This window comes from Anas platyrhynchos, chromosome 24 (assembly GCF_047663525.1).
Source record: "Anas platyrhynchos isolate ZD024472 breed Pekin duck chromosome 24, IASCAAS_PekinDuck_T2T, whole genome shotgun sequence".
In the NCBI taxonomy this organism is placed as follows: Eukaryota; Metazoa; Chordata; class Aves; order Anseriformes; family Anatidae; genus Anas; species Anas platyrhynchos.
In genome coordinates, this window is record NC_092610.1 from 2,508,964 (window position 1) to 2,522,996 (window position 14,033).

Consider the following 14,033-nt stretch of genomic DNA (forward strand, 5'->3'; position numbering starts at 1 on the left):
GTTTTCATGCAGCTTTTTTTTATTTGTGAAATGCCGGGTAGCTGGCATTAGTAGACTTGCTAGGCTTAAGTGGAGAAACACATGCCATCTGTGGTGACTTCTGATCGAGGGGCAAGCAGTGCTATAGGTGATACCTGCCACAGAGCAAATCTTCTTGACAGATGTGTTAAAGATCAGTGGGATGCTGATATTCCTCCTAAGAACCTTGATCACTGCATTTTGGTGGCCTCTGTCTCTTAAAGCTTTGATTAGCAATCACTGTCTTAGCTCTTTGCCACTTGGAGACACCTTTTGCTTCTCAAGTTTTCAGACCTGGTGATTAAAAATTCCTTCCATGCTGCTAGATGGTATGTCAGCAGGGTAGTGAGCGTGCTGCTGTTCGGTGACAAGTGTCCACAGGCTGCTAGAACTGCAGCATGCCAAAAATGCCTGACACACAATCAGATGGATTAGATTTCCAAGTTGTTCTCATCTCACTGGCTGTGGTGTATACAATAAGTGTCAGCCTCTGTGTTTCTCCCTCCCTATTGCCAGGCTGTTCTAATGCTGTTTAAAAGAAATTAAAAGTTAAAAACAGTGCTCTTGACATAGGAAAATTGAAATCTGTGCATTATTTTACATCTTAAAATGGATTAAGTATCGATTAGCATTCAGATAAATTCCTGTCCTCCAGAAGTCTGTGCAGTCAGTAGCAAAGTAATGGTGCTGAAGTGGTGTGCTGTAAACCTTTGTGTTAAACTCTCTCCTTCCCTGCACTTGTAGGCTGAAGGGAAATATAAGGACGACCCTGTTGACCTGCGCCTTGATATCGAACGCCGTAAAAAACATAAGGAAAGAGATCTTAAACGCGATAAATCCAGAGAATCAGTGGACTCGAGAGATTCAAGTCACTCAAGGGAAAGATCAACTGAGAAAACGGAGAAATCTCACAAAGGCTCAAAGAAAAAGTATGTAGGAAACCTAATAGCCATTTCCTTCTGCATTTCATATTTCTGCTATTAAAGTTGGAGACAACATCACGTATATATAGTTGTACACCTGTTGACATAACTGCTGCAGTGGCGTGAATTATTCCTCTGCGTGTCTTCTCGATACCATTATATCTGTCTGAAACGATAAATAACTGTTAAAGGTAAATGAGAAGGCTTCGTATGTCAGAATGGGTGAGTCACTTTTTCTTCTTGTTCCAGTTACAGAAAAAACAGCAATGTTTAAATGTCTTCTTTAGGTTTAATCCTTTTCTATTAGCACATTTTTTTCCATTTGACTAAAACTGTATTTGTAAATGAATGCCTTCCTCCTAGAAAGGAGACCTAGAGGAGAAGGGAATACTACTGGTGTCAAATTCATGCTTATCTCATAGTTGGAGGTAGAAACACCTTAAAAGCAGCAAGGTTGTGCCAGAGAAGGCTTGGGAACTGTGTTAGATCTGTATGTTGTAGCTGATCATGAGTTGTTAATATGGCTTTTCTTTTTCATAGTAGGAGAATGAAAGCATTGCATTGATAGGGGAGTGATAAATAATTCTGTAGCAAGCAGGTTACTACTAAGTTCTTAACCCTGTGGTGTCCCCTTGACCCTCATTTCCTATCACTGAAACAGGAAACACCGAAGGGTGCGTGAGAGATCCAGATCCAGCTCATCATCCTCACGATCCTCTCATTCAGTCAAAGCAGAGGAATATCCAGAGGAGACTGAGGAGAGAGAGGAAAGCTCCACAGGCTTTGACAAGTCCCGGCTGGGGACTAAAGAATTCACAGGTCCAAATGAGAGAGGAAGAGCTAGAGGGACCTTTGTAAGTATCCCACCCCGAGTACCAATTGCTAAAGCAGTCTAAAATCAGCTACTGTGAATTGTTCTTCCACAATTAAAGCATACGGTAAGGGAGAAGCCCCAAAGGTGTGGTCTGGCTGTGGATGATGAGCCAGAATGTGATCACCCCGTATCTCAAGCACTAACCAGGGTGTTGACAATACAGCCTGGGCGGTTGAACTCTAGCTGTATGGAGCAGAATCAAGCCCAGAAGCTTTTGCTCATTAGTAATTGCTGAGCAGCACTGATGGGCAGCGTAATGTGCATCAGTCAGTTTGGGTTAGGCTACCAAAATGACTCATCTGGTCATAACCCTGCTTATTGTTGGCAGTTTCTGTGCCTTAGTTACATACAAGTCTTACAGCTTGGTGCCCCTGAAGTCAGCAGGCAGCTGGGGGGGCACTGTCACCACAATCTTTTTATTTTTCTCCCGTGTTTTGCTGTTACAGCAGTTCAGAGCAAGGGGGAGAGGATGGGGCAGAGGCAACTTTTCAGGAAACAACAACAGCAACAGCGGTGGCAACAATGACTTCCAGAAGAGAAACAGAGATGAGGAGTGGGATCCAGAGTACACACCCAAGAGCAAGAAGTACTACCTGGTATGTGTCTGAAGCACTAAAACGTGCATAAATCCTCCAGGTATATCTGGCTTAAACGTTTCTAATCCACCAGTTTACAGCTTCATGTGCTGCTTCCTCACCAGAAGCTTATGGCTCACCACTAGAGTTTGTTACTGTTCATTTGAGAATGGTTGGCCAGTAAGTGAAATGAAATCCTGAAGGCTGGTTAAAGACCCCGTGTTTCACAGTAGTGCAGAAAAGGCAGCTTAAATCTGTTAGACTGTGTTGCAGATGGCCTGCACTTCTTGGGTCTTCCATCCCTGTTTGGAGTTCAGCTTCTGGATGGGTTAGCACTGTTCCTTTTTACTGCTGATAGGTCTGCCATACTACCAGTCGTTTATCTGGGAGAATCCTGTCTGAATGACCCTTCTTTGAAAAAGGGAAAGTTTTTGTGTTTAAACTTATTTTTCCCTTCCTGATTTGGGGTACCTGAGTCTTTTCATTAAATAACGCTGTGTTTCAGTCCTGCAGCTCAAACAAGAAAGCCTTGATCTTACCTTACTTCATTTTTTCTGGTCTTGTTGAAGGTAGAAATGTAATTTGTTTTGGTGTCCAGTCTCTAGCCTGCACTTTATGTACAGAAATGGATCAGTTTGAGCCCAGCAGCATGGTTCATATCAGCCTGTACCAATTGCAGTGATGGGTTGCCATGCACAAAGAGAGCCTGTGTGGCATTTGTGCATTCCTGCCTTCATCTGCTGTTTTCATCCCCCAAACAAGCCAGTACTTGTGTGTAGAGGGCAGTACTCACTGTGGCATAAATCTGGTTGGTGCTGCAGGGCTGATATCACCAGGCAGTGTTTTCCTGCTCCTCTCACACCGGGAGCAGTCAGTCCGTTTCAGCTGCTGTCATTGCCTTCTCTCCGTGCAGCACGATGACCGGGAGGGCGAAGGTGCGGAGAAGTGGGTGAACAGAGGCCGTGGTCGGGGTGCCTTCCCCCGGGGACGAGGTCGCTTCATGTTCAGGAAGTCGAGCACCAGCCCCAAGTGGGCTCACGACAAATTCAGCGGCGAAGAAGGAGAAATCGAGGATGATGAAAGCGGAACGGAAAACAGAGAGGAAAAGGACAACTTGCAGTCAACGACTGAGTAGCTGCGGTCTGCATGTTCCCGGGGAGCCCTGGCAGGAGTGGAGGGGTTCAGCATGCTGGTGATGGAGATTGTCAGGGCGAGCCTGAAGAGCTGAGCAGAGCCCCAGAGAGGAGCTCGGAAATAATCCCGAAGTTAACTGCATTTTCAGAGTTCAGCCTCCCTAAGTGTGGACTAGAACTGATAAATCATATATGCTTGGATCCGCTCATGGAGTATTCCTTCCCAAAGACTTACCTTCTGGACTGAATAAGGTCAAGTACTGGGTGAGATCCTAGATTTTCTCTCTTGTCTGTGACCTTATTGAATGGTCGGTTAATTTTTTTTTTTTTGGTAACAGGCTTTGAAGACGATGTGGATTTCGGTTTGTGCCCATCTTAACCCAGTAGTCTTGACACTTTTTTTGTTTCTCTTTTATAATTTGAAATAGCAAAGGTCGGGATTAACTCGCCAGTTCAAATTTTTCTCCCCTATTGTGTATTCAATTTTTTAAATTCATACTTACTTATTTTAGGCCTTTACGTATGTAGTAACATCAATTAAATGATAATTTTTGGAAACTATTTTTGGTTCTTATAAATAAGAAACAATGAAGCATGTGAATAAACATCTAAATGTTAACTTGTTGGGACCAAACTGCTATGATTTTTTTAAGAACTTTTTTTATGTAACAGTTGTTTTAGGGCCTTTTAAAACCAATTGTTTTCCTTTTATGTTGAAAGTTAAGGAAATTAGCATGGTTTTAAAAAAAAAAAAATTACACCCTACTTTTCATCACTGTTTGTGTACAGTGTTAGGCCTGGTGTGTGCTGGAGCCCCAAACTGCTTGTAGGCATTTTGTGTATCCTCTTTGCAACTGGTTGTGAACTCGAGTGCTCTTTCCAAGGTAACATAGTTTTCTAAGAAACTTCAGAATTCTACTAGGTTAAAAAAAATATAAAAGGAAAGATGAGAATTTTTCAATATTTTTTATTAATCTTTTTATAAAAAACAAAAGGCAAACCCCTCCTGTGCTGGCTAAGGATGGCCGTTACCATGCATTTCTTTTTATCTTCTACTTTAAACAAAAAAAAAAAGAAAAAGAAGTACTCTGAAGAAGTTTGCAGACAGTTGTGGCTGGGTCAGTGAGCCTTGGTAGCAGGAGAGGCATGTCCACGCACCGACGCTGAGTGTGCACGTGCTGTAAAGACACCGCTCCCTCTCCCTGTCCTCACCACCTCTGCCTTCCCTCCCCCAGGATTGCTGTGCTCATCCCCCCACACACACCAACTAGAGTTTGGTTTGTTTTGACTTGAACAGTTCCTGTTTAGCAACCCCCTCGAGTTTGTTTATGCAAATAAAATACAATAAAATGAGTAGTAGGTGTAACTCTGCTTTGTTTTGTGGTCTCAGTCTGGGGCTCCCTCTGCCACCAGCCATTTGCCTTCCCAATTAACTGGTGGAGCCGAGAGAAGCGAAGGGCTTTGGCCAGCCTCAGGGTGGAGCTGCAGAAGTTGCTGGGAAGAGCAGCTTTAAAACATGGTCCGTCCCAGAGGAGAAATTGGCCTAGACAGCACTAATGAACAGCAGTAAGGAAAGAGGAAGCTCAGGCTGAGGCCTGTGGGGCTGCCCCACTGCTGAAAAGCAGCAGTTGCAAGCAGTTACTCCCAGCCTAACACTCGAGGTTCCCGTTTTATACAGCTCTCCAGCAAGGGAACTTTGCACGTGGAAGTAAGTGGAAAATCTCATTGCAACAGCCGAGGGCAGGAGCAGATCCCTGGAGTTGGTGGTGACGGCTCTTCCCCCAGCTCCTGGCCCTGGCTGTGTCCTGGTAGGTGCAGGAACCCAGCATGTGGGTGTTTTGTGCCATCAGCCTGACCCCCCTTTTTAAGGTAGTAGCTAAAAGCCAATTTGTGTGTGTGCTGCTGTTAGTTGTCCCTTGGGAGCAGCAAAACAAGACTCTGGAGGCTGTGACAAAGCTGCTGCCTTCCTGCTGCCTTCCAACTGCACTCAGCTCCTTCCTGAAGGGCCCCAAGGACGTTCCCTGTGCCACGAGGGCAGGGGCTGAAGCCCCTCAGCCCCGCAGAGCAGTGGGGGCTGCTCTGTGCTCTGCACTTCTCGCCCTTCTTTCCTCAGTGGATTCTCATCTGCCCATCCAACATCCATCTCGGAGAGGCAGGGAGGAGCCCGAGGGCTTTGTTTCCGAGCCCCCTCTCCCCAGAGCAGCCACCGCCTGTTAGCAGAAGTGGCGTGGGAGAAGGAAGCGAGTGATGAAGCTACAAAGCCACAAGCTGACTGCAGGGGCTGCACGTAACAGCCACAGCCACCTCCCAAACTGAACTCGCCGACGATCCCACCTCCTGCCACCCCTGTTCCATGCCAGCACAACCCCTGAAAGCTTGGCAGCTGCTGATTTACAAAATCAGTTGTTGCTGTGCCATTTTGTAGAAGTTTTGCTATTGCTGTCACCAAGACAGGTGACAGCTCGCTGTGTTTGGGCAAGTTGTGTGGGGTGGGGTGATGGTTAGGGGTCTGGGGGGAGTCCAGGGGTCTGCCTGCACTGCAGAGGGGCATTCCCAGTGTGTGGTGTTCAGAGGGGTGTGGGTTAATGCCTCGTGTTTCCCTCCCTGCTTGAAATGGAGCCCTTGTGCCAGCTCGGACAGAAGCTGCCCTGTGTTCACTGCTCCTCCAGCCTCACCGGGCAAACCCAGGGGCGAGACCACACATCCCGCGTGGTGCTGCTCCTCGGGCCAGCTGCAAACAAGCCTCTCCTTTCACTTCCCTTCAGCATTACCCATTCAAAGGGATTTTAAAGGCGCATTCACCTGGCGGGGCCGGGAGCAGCGGGGAGCCCTCGGCCCCGCTGCCCCTTTCCGGCCGTTGCGCTCCGCAGCGGGGCTCCAGCCCACGAGCCTCGTGCGCTTGTGGTTTGTGGGTTTTGGCCCCTCTGTGGTTTGGCTTTCACTTCCCCCTCCCTGCTGAAGTTACAGGGAGAGCCGCGAGGCGTCGAGGTGCTGTAGGGGCGCGCGGAGCCTCCTGTCCTCACCGTGGGACCGGGTCGGCTGCGGGGGGCACAGGCAGCTCAGGTAGGGGCAGGCAGGTCCCTGCTGGGCTGGGGGACAAATCCTCTGTCTGCAGTGACAGATGGAGCTGGTTCCTTCTGCTCGTCAGCTAAACGAGCCCCTGTGCGTGCAGGGGTGCGGTGGTGGGAGGCTTGGGGCAAAATCCCCTCTGCTCCTGGGCAGCAGCTCCCCGGGGCGGTGGCGAATTGCCCCCAGGGACAGCGAGTGTCCAGCAGGAAGGGCAGGACGGAGACCAAAGCCCTGCCTGCACATCGGCACCCAAACCCCAAAAAAGCGACCAGGTGCCCTCCAGCTGGCCTCCAGCACTGCTGGGAAGCGTTACGGGAGCCCACGGGGCTGGGGCCGGGGCAGGACAGCCCCGTGGTTTTACCTCCTGCTCCCTTCCTCTCCCCAACCCTTTCCACACGATGGTTTCCTGACTTCTCTGTGGCTGCCTCACACCATCCTGCTGCTTCAGACCCCCAAGACCCCCTCCTGCACCACGGGAGCGAGCGGGGACACAGCTCCCACCAGGGGACCCCATCCCAGGGCTGCGTCCCCGGGGTCCCCGTCCCTTCCCCACCCCAACACTGAGGTCACGGCGCTGGGGAGCAGCTGCCCAGGCCCTCCCTGGTGCCACAGGAGGGTGGGGGGCTCCACGCTGGAGCTTTGGGGGGGTTTGGAAATGGCTTGGTGCTGCCTGGGCTGGCCCCAACCCCATTTGGGGGATCCCTTGCGCCCCAGTGGGGTTTTCTCCTGCAGGAAGAGCCGCAGCACCCAGCACCCCTCCTGCCCCCCGGAGCTGGGGGTCGCTGCGGGTGCAGGGACCTGGGGAGGAGCTGGGGGCTGCAGCATCCCGGTGAGCCCCCTCCTGGAGCCACAGCTCTGCCAGGAGCTGGTTGCCTACACCCTGGAGCTGCCGCTGTGGAGGGGAGATGTCACCCGGGTCCCCTGCAAGGTGAGGCGATGCCACCCCAGCACACGGCATCCCGTGAGCCTGGCCACGGTGGATTTGGGGCCCTGGGCATCTCCGCATTGCCAGGGGGGTGGCAGCTGTGGGGCCGGTGGCAAGAAGCGGGGCAGGAGGAGCCCCCCACAGGGTGCCAGGGATGCGGCGTGGCCCAGCACCGCGGTGCTCAGCGCTTTGACTTCCTTCCCCGCGCGGAGCCGATTTCCTCCAGCGTCACGTGCGCGGCGCGGGGCCAGGGTGGCCGGGGGGAGCCTGGCACGGCGCCGAGCGGCACGGCCTGGGGGGCAGCCCCGTGCCAGCAGGTAGGATGGCAAAACCACGGCTCTGCGCCCATCCCAGTGCCAGCTTTGGGCACCGCCAGCCCTGCACCACTGGGAGCGATGGTGCCGGGGCCTGGAGAGCATCTCCTGTGCCATCAGGGCTGGGCGCCCTCATCCCCATCCCAGTGGCCCCGCACGTGGCTTGTGGCTGCAGCAGCCTCGGGGTGGACAAAGCCCAGGGGTGGTTTTCGTGCCCACGAGGCCGCAGAGCCGAGCGATGCGCTGGTGGCGGCGGGGACCCGGTGGCCACAGGGCTACCGGCCCGTGATGGGGACGGGGTGGCCCATGGGCACGTGCTGGTGGCCTGGTGCCCCGTGTCCACCCTGGGCTGGGTGCAGGGGGGGTGCTGCCGCCCCGTAGGTGGTGGCGGTGGGGCAGGCATCCTGCCCGTGCCGGCGCCCTGGGGGAGGCGCAGGTCTGCGGCGCGCAGAGGAAGCGCCACGAGCGCAGCCACAGCGGGAGCGGGGCTGGGTGCGGGGCTGGGGGGGGGGGTTGGGGTGGGTTGGGGGGGTTGGGGCTGCCCCTGGGTTGGCGCAGGGGGCTTTGGGCACACGGTGGGACGGGGACCACCATGGGGCTGCTCGGGTCCCGCTGAGCATCGCTGCTGGTCCCGGCAGACCTCGGGGTGGTGGCGGGGAGAGGCGTGCGCCCGGGGTGCCCTGGGGGGGGTCTCCCCCTCATCCTGCCCCTGGATGGCTCCTCGCCTCCAGCCATGGCTCTGCTCACAGGGCCGAGCCCCTGTTGCTTGCAGGAATGGGATTTAGGGACTTGGGGGGTCCAGGGATGTGGTGGCACCTGGAGACCACATCCTAGTGGAACGGGGCTGTCCTGCACCAGCCAAGGGTCCCTGGGAGAGGGGTCGGTAACCGGGACCCTTCCCCAGCGCCTGATGAGCCCCCGTGCTCCCCTGGCAGCCTGAGCCAGCGAGGGACCGGCCTGGCCACCAGCAGCAGCACAGGGGTGAGAACTGGGCAGGGGAACGAGGGAGGGGACAGGGACGGGGATGGGGACAGGGACAGGGCTGGGCAGGGTCCCTTGTGCAGGGCAGGACCCCCCCACGCTGGGGGCAGGTCCCCGTGCCCGGGCAGCGCGGTGCTGGGGCTCCCTGCAGGAAACGCTTCCTGCCCCAGTCTCACCCAGTCTCACCCCGTTCCCCGTACTGGTCCCAGCCCCGCCGCTCACCCCCTGCTCTCCCCAGCGAGGATGGAGCCGCCCAAGCCGCCCCCGAGCAAGAGGATGGCTCCTGCGCCCCCCGTCCCGGCCAAAACCAAACCAGCGCTGGGGCTGCCGAGCAAGTAAGCCACACGCAGACCCCACGGGGTGTTTGGGGCTGCCCTGATGTGCCCAGCTCAGAGCCGTGCCCACGCTCAGCAGCTCCCCGTGGGCACCCCACGGCCGTGCCACCTCACTGCCCCCTGCCACCCCCAGGCCCAGCAGCCCCCAGCCCGGCGCCTCGGCTGAACTGGAGCGGGGCAGAGCCGCAGACCCAGGTAGGGCCAGGCTGGGAGGTGCCAGCGCGGGGTCCTGGGGCCGTGCCCTCCTTTCACACCTTCCCTTTCGCAGACGCCGACGGCTTCAGCGCCCTGCAGGTGACCACGGCCAAGCTGAGCCACCCCACGGCCACGCGCCCCCGGGTGCCGGGCCAGCGGCCGCCCAGCATGGCCTGGGGGGGTTTGGGGCCGCCCTGCGCCAGGCTCTGCCCCCCTCTCCCCCCCGCAGCACAGAGCCCGGAGCAGCGGCTGGCCCTGGAGGACCTGAAGGCTGAGGTGCGGTCCCTGCACATCCTCGTGGACCTGATGCGAGGCCAGCACCTGTGAGTGGGGACGGGGACGATGGGGAGGGGCGGCCGACCCTAAAAAGGGTCCCTGAGGGTCTCCAGGAGCTCCCTGCTGGGCACGGCCCCACCTGAGCCACCCCCGTGGCCTCGCAGGAGGGACCTGGAGGACGTGAGGCTGGAGCTGCAGCACGAGCGGGCCAGGCGCGAGGCGCTGCAGGTGAGCCCCCCGTGGCCGTGGGACACGAGGACCCCCCCCCAGTGCCCCACCGACCCCCCTGCTCCCCATCTCATCCCTGCAGGCGGAGATCGAGCGGGTGAGGAAGGCGCTGCCCTGCTAGCGGGGACCCCCAAAACACCCCCAGCCCCAGGAGCACCCCCAGCCCCGGAGTGAGGCTGCGCTGACACGGACACGAGGGGTCCCTGCACTCGGGCACCGCTCGCTGCAGCTCTGAGGCCATGCAGCAGCCCCTTCTTTGTTAAAAATACTGGCTAAAATAAACTATTTTGGGTACGGAGCGCTGTGGGGGTCCCATTTAGGGTCTGGGCTGATCCTGCTGTGGCACACGGGGGTCCCACGGGGGTCCCATGAGGGTCCCCAGAGCCATCCCGGCTGCAGCCTGAGCTGTGCCAAGGCCATGTGCCGGTGCTGGGAGCGGACGTGCCAGGAGTCACGGGCTGGGCTGCGCCAAGACCAGTGGCCAGACTGGGGTGGGCTCAGCCCCCCTGAGCTCCCCACAGCCCCCTGCAGCCCCCCGCAGCCCCCCAGCCTCATCCCCAGCCTGGGTGCTGAGCCGGGATGCGCCACGGGGCTGGGGCAGCGCCTCCTCCTCTTCCTCCTCCATCTGCTGCCCCCACACCGTTTCCCAGCCCCCCGGCACATTTTGGCCTCGTGCCACTGGCGTGGGGCCTGGAGAACATCTGGAAAACATCTGGATCCTGCTGCCGGCGCAGGGACGGGCCTGGGAAGGAGCTATTTTTATAAAGCTGCCGGGGAGGGGGGCAGCGGGGACCGGCCCCGCACCCCTGCACGGCGCTGGGCCGGGGTCTGCAGCGTGGGCAGGATGCGGCCACGGCCCCGGGGGAGCGCGAGGAGCCCCCAGAGCCCAGCTGGGAAACATCCGGCACGGCGCTGGGGCAGGGGCCGGGCGGTGCCGGAAAGGCCGGCGGCTAAATTTAGTGGGAATGGAGCGGGGCCGGCGGGAGGGGAACGCAGAGAGCCAGGGGCCGGACAGGGAACGGGAGGCAGGGGACAAAAGCACCGTGTTGGTGGGGAAGGACAGGAACCCACGGAGAGCACGGGGGTACAGCCCGAGGGGACAGCGCAGAGACCGTGGGGCCAGCGGGCATGGTCTGCCATGTCCTTGTCCCTGTCCCTGTCCTTGTCCTTGTTCCTGTCCTTGTCCTTGTCCTCGTTTTCGTCCTTGTCCCCATCCCCACAGGGTCCCAGGGCTGCTGACCTTTGCCAGCAGTCGTACCAATGGCTCAAAGTGCATCGTGTCCGCAGCGGCTGCGCATGGTGGCAGACGGGGGGGGGCGAGAAAATGGTGCTGGGGGTGCTCCAAGGAGCTGCTCCACCCCATGGGCATCCAGCGGCCCCGCTGTGCTCCCCAATCCCGGCACCAAACTGCGCCCTACGCCGCTCTCAGCCCCCGGTGATGCCGCAGGCTCTCAGGGCACCGCATCAGCTGAGTTCCTGGGGAGGGGGCGAGGGTCTCCCCGTGCCCCCCGGCCGCACCACGCCGTGCTCAGTAGTAGTGCACGCGGCCCAGGGTGCCGGTGCCGGTGCCCAGGATGTCAGGCTGCCCGTTGCGCCAGATCTCGCGGATGATGCGCTCGCGCTCCTCCAGCCGCTGCGCCCGCTCCAGCTCCTCGGCCGAGGCGAAGACGTTGATGGGCAGCGCGCCGTCCCCAGGGCTGTGGCTCTCCAGGGGGATCTCGGTCACCGGCAGCAGCGACTCGGAAGCGGCGCGGTCGATGGTGTCCTCCTCCTCCTCGTCTTCATCATCCTCATCGTCGTCGTCCTCGCTGAGATCGGGCCGGGGCCGGGGCGGGTGGCGGGCGCGGGGCCGGCAGGAGATGCGCAGCACCAGCAGGCACAGGGTCAGCACCAGCCCGAAGCAGACGCCCAGCACGAAGTAGAGCCCGAAGCTCTCGGGGTTGGCTGCGGGGAGGGAAGGCGATGGGGCTGAGGGGACGTCCCCAGACCTCAACGGGGCCGTGGTGGCCCCGGGGGTCCCCTCTGGGGACGTGCCCAAACTGGGGGCTGCGTGGCCTCACCTCGGATGTGCGCGTACGCGGCCATGCTGTTGCTCAGCAGCTCCATGTCCTGCTTGCGGCTCTCCATCGCGGCGCCCGGCCGTGCTCAGGGGCTCTGTGGGCAGCACGTGCTGGGCATCTGTGGGACAGGGGCACGGGGCTGAGCCGGGGGGGTCCTGGAGCCCCCACCAGGGGCACGGCTCGGGGAGGACCACGGGGAGCAAAGAGGAGTGGAAGGGGAAGGGGCTCGTGGCTGGGGGTGCTGTATGGACAGGGCCGAGCCCCGGCGGGTGCCGAAGCGGAGCCGTCCTGTCCCGCCGCCCTCTGCTCTTCCTGCGGGGCCGGGCAGGATGTGGCCCCCCCACAACCCCCAGGACCCTGAGCCAAGCGGATCTGCTGCAGCGGGCCGGGCTTTCCGCCCCCTCCGCCCCAGGACACGGCACCGAGGGCTTCCTCGCCCCGTGGTGGTGTTTTGGGGGGATATGGGGCAGTGCCCCCCCCACCCCACACCCCTCCCAGCCCCGCCTGTTTGCTGTGGGGCCCTGGGCCAGGAGCGGGGCCAGCCCCCGCAGCACGGGGACAAGGACAGGGCTGTGGTGCAAAGGCCACGGCTCAGGTGAGCAGCACGGGGGGGGCACAGAGAGGGGCTGGGGTGAGCGCTGGCCCCACGTTGCGAGGGGAAAAGCCGCCGATGATCCCATGGGAAATGTGGGGGGACAGGGACACCCCCAGGGCCCCAAGCGGCCAAGCACCAGCCCCTGTCCCCCCCCCTCCCAGTAGCCCCCCGTGATGCTGAGCGGGGCGGGAGGGGATGCAGCACTCGGGCCCTGGCAGAGGGAAGAGCTCATTTCCCAGAAACGTCTCCACGGAGAGAGGAATGAGGAAAGAAATGCAGAAAATGTGACACATCAGCAGAACCGTCCCTGGACAGGCCAGTGCTGCGGGGCCTCGATGCGCAGCAGGGCTGGGCCGGCCCTGCCAGTGGGGACACCCCAAAATAGGGGATGGGCACCCATGGGCACGGAGGGGCAGGTCCGGGGCTGCGGAGGGCTCGGGGTGGCGGTGAGGCTGGGGATGGGCGCTGGGAGCAGGGGACAGGCGCTGGCCGGGTGCTGGGCTCCCTCCTGCGATGCCGCTGGGGCTGCTTGGGACCCCCCCAGGGCACCGGAGCTGCATCAGCCCCGGACACACAGGCACAGCCCCAAACACCGAGCCCTGCGTCCCCAAGCACCAAGCGCCGTGTCCCCAAGGGCCGAGCTCGATGTCCCCAAGCATGGATGGAGCCAAGCGGCTTCGAACCGTGCGTCCCCAAGCCCCAAGCCCGGCATCCCTCAGCCCTGTGACCCCCAAGCTCCGCGTCCCCAAGCCCCAAACCCCATGCCCCCAAGCCTGGTGTCCCCAAGCACCAAGCCAGGTGCCCGGAGCAAGTCTTCTGCCCTCAAACCCCGCGTCCCCGGGCACAACACCGGAGCACCTCGGCCAGGGGACAGCTCAGAGCGGTGTCACCCCACTGTGGCCATCAGCACGGGGCGGACACAGGGTGTGGGGACCCCTTGGTTGCCACCCCGAGACCCCTTCGTCCCCGCTCCCCAAGCCGTGGGGCCGGTACTCACCGGGACGGCGGGCGGCGGTGGGAGCCTGCTGCACTTTGACTGGAGCGAGGGAAGAGAGGGAAAGGTCTGTTTAGCATTAACAACAGGAAATCGTTCGCAGGAGGCTGGCGGTCAGCGCTCCCCGCCGGAGCCAATGGCAGCCCCGTCCCAACGCCGAGCGGGGCGCGGGGCCGAGGCTCGCCCGCTCCCCCGGGACGGCCCGGAGCAAAGGGGGGGTGAGCTGTGGGTGGGCTGCGTTGGACCCCGTCTGCTGCAGGGCCTGTCCTGGCCGTGCTCAGCACCCATCCGGCAGGATAAAGATAAGGACAAAGATAAGGACAGGGCCTGAGCCTCGCCGGGCTGGCGGTGCCAGGATCCAGGCGCGCAGAGGCTGAGCCTCGGAAGGGCGAAGGCGCCACGGCCGCACTGGGACACGCTCATGGGGCAGCCCCTGACCTCAGGGGGATCTGGGGATGGGATCCTGCCCTGAATTTGGCCCCCCCCGGGGTTGTGGGGACGTGTAGGGAGCAGATGTGGGCACCTCGGCCCCACTGCC

At 59.5% G+C, this 14,033-nt stretch overlaps 2 protein-coding genes across 5 annotated transcripts in view; one reads left to right on the forward strand and one right to left on the reverse strand.

Moving 5' to 3' along the window:
• The window catches only part of THRAP3 (thyroid hormone receptor associated protein 3), a 32,172-nt gene extending 27,296 nt beyond the window's left edge, over nucleotides 1–4,876 (forward strand). For 3 of the 4 annotated variants that reach the window (XM_027443915.3, XM_072027399.1, XM_021276196.4), the window contains 4 exons: nucleotides 763–947; nucleotides 1,603–1,795; nucleotides 2,262–2,411; nucleotides 3,304–4,876. In XM_027443915.3, coding sequence (XP_027299716.2) covers nucleotides 763–947; nucleotides 1,603–1,795; nucleotides 2,262–2,411; nucleotides 3,304–3,525 — 750 coding nt within the window. In that variant the 3' untranslated portion in view covers nucleotides 3,526–4,876. The remainder of the gene's footprint in view (nucleotides 1–762; nucleotides 948–1,602; nucleotides 1,796–2,261; nucleotides 2,412–3,303) is intronic. The other variant, XM_027443916.3, reaches the window with a different exon arrangement.
• Nucleotides 4,877–10,871: 5,995 nt separating this feature from the next.
• EVA1B (eva-1 homolog B) lies at nucleotides 10,872–13,657 on the reverse strand. The gene is made up of 3 exons (XM_027443921.3): nucleotides 13,499–13,657; nucleotides 11,907–12,024; nucleotides 10,872–11,790 (listed from the first exon to the last, which is right to left on the reverse strand). Exons 2-3 carry the CDS (start codon nucleotides 11,971–11,973, stop codon nucleotides 11,375–11,377), a joined length of 483 nt encoding a protein of 160 aa, XP_027299722.2. The 5' UTR covers nucleotides 11,974–12,024; nucleotides 13,499–13,657; the 3' UTR covers nucleotides 10,872–11,374.
• Nucleotides 13,658–14,033: the final 376 nt, after the last annotated feature.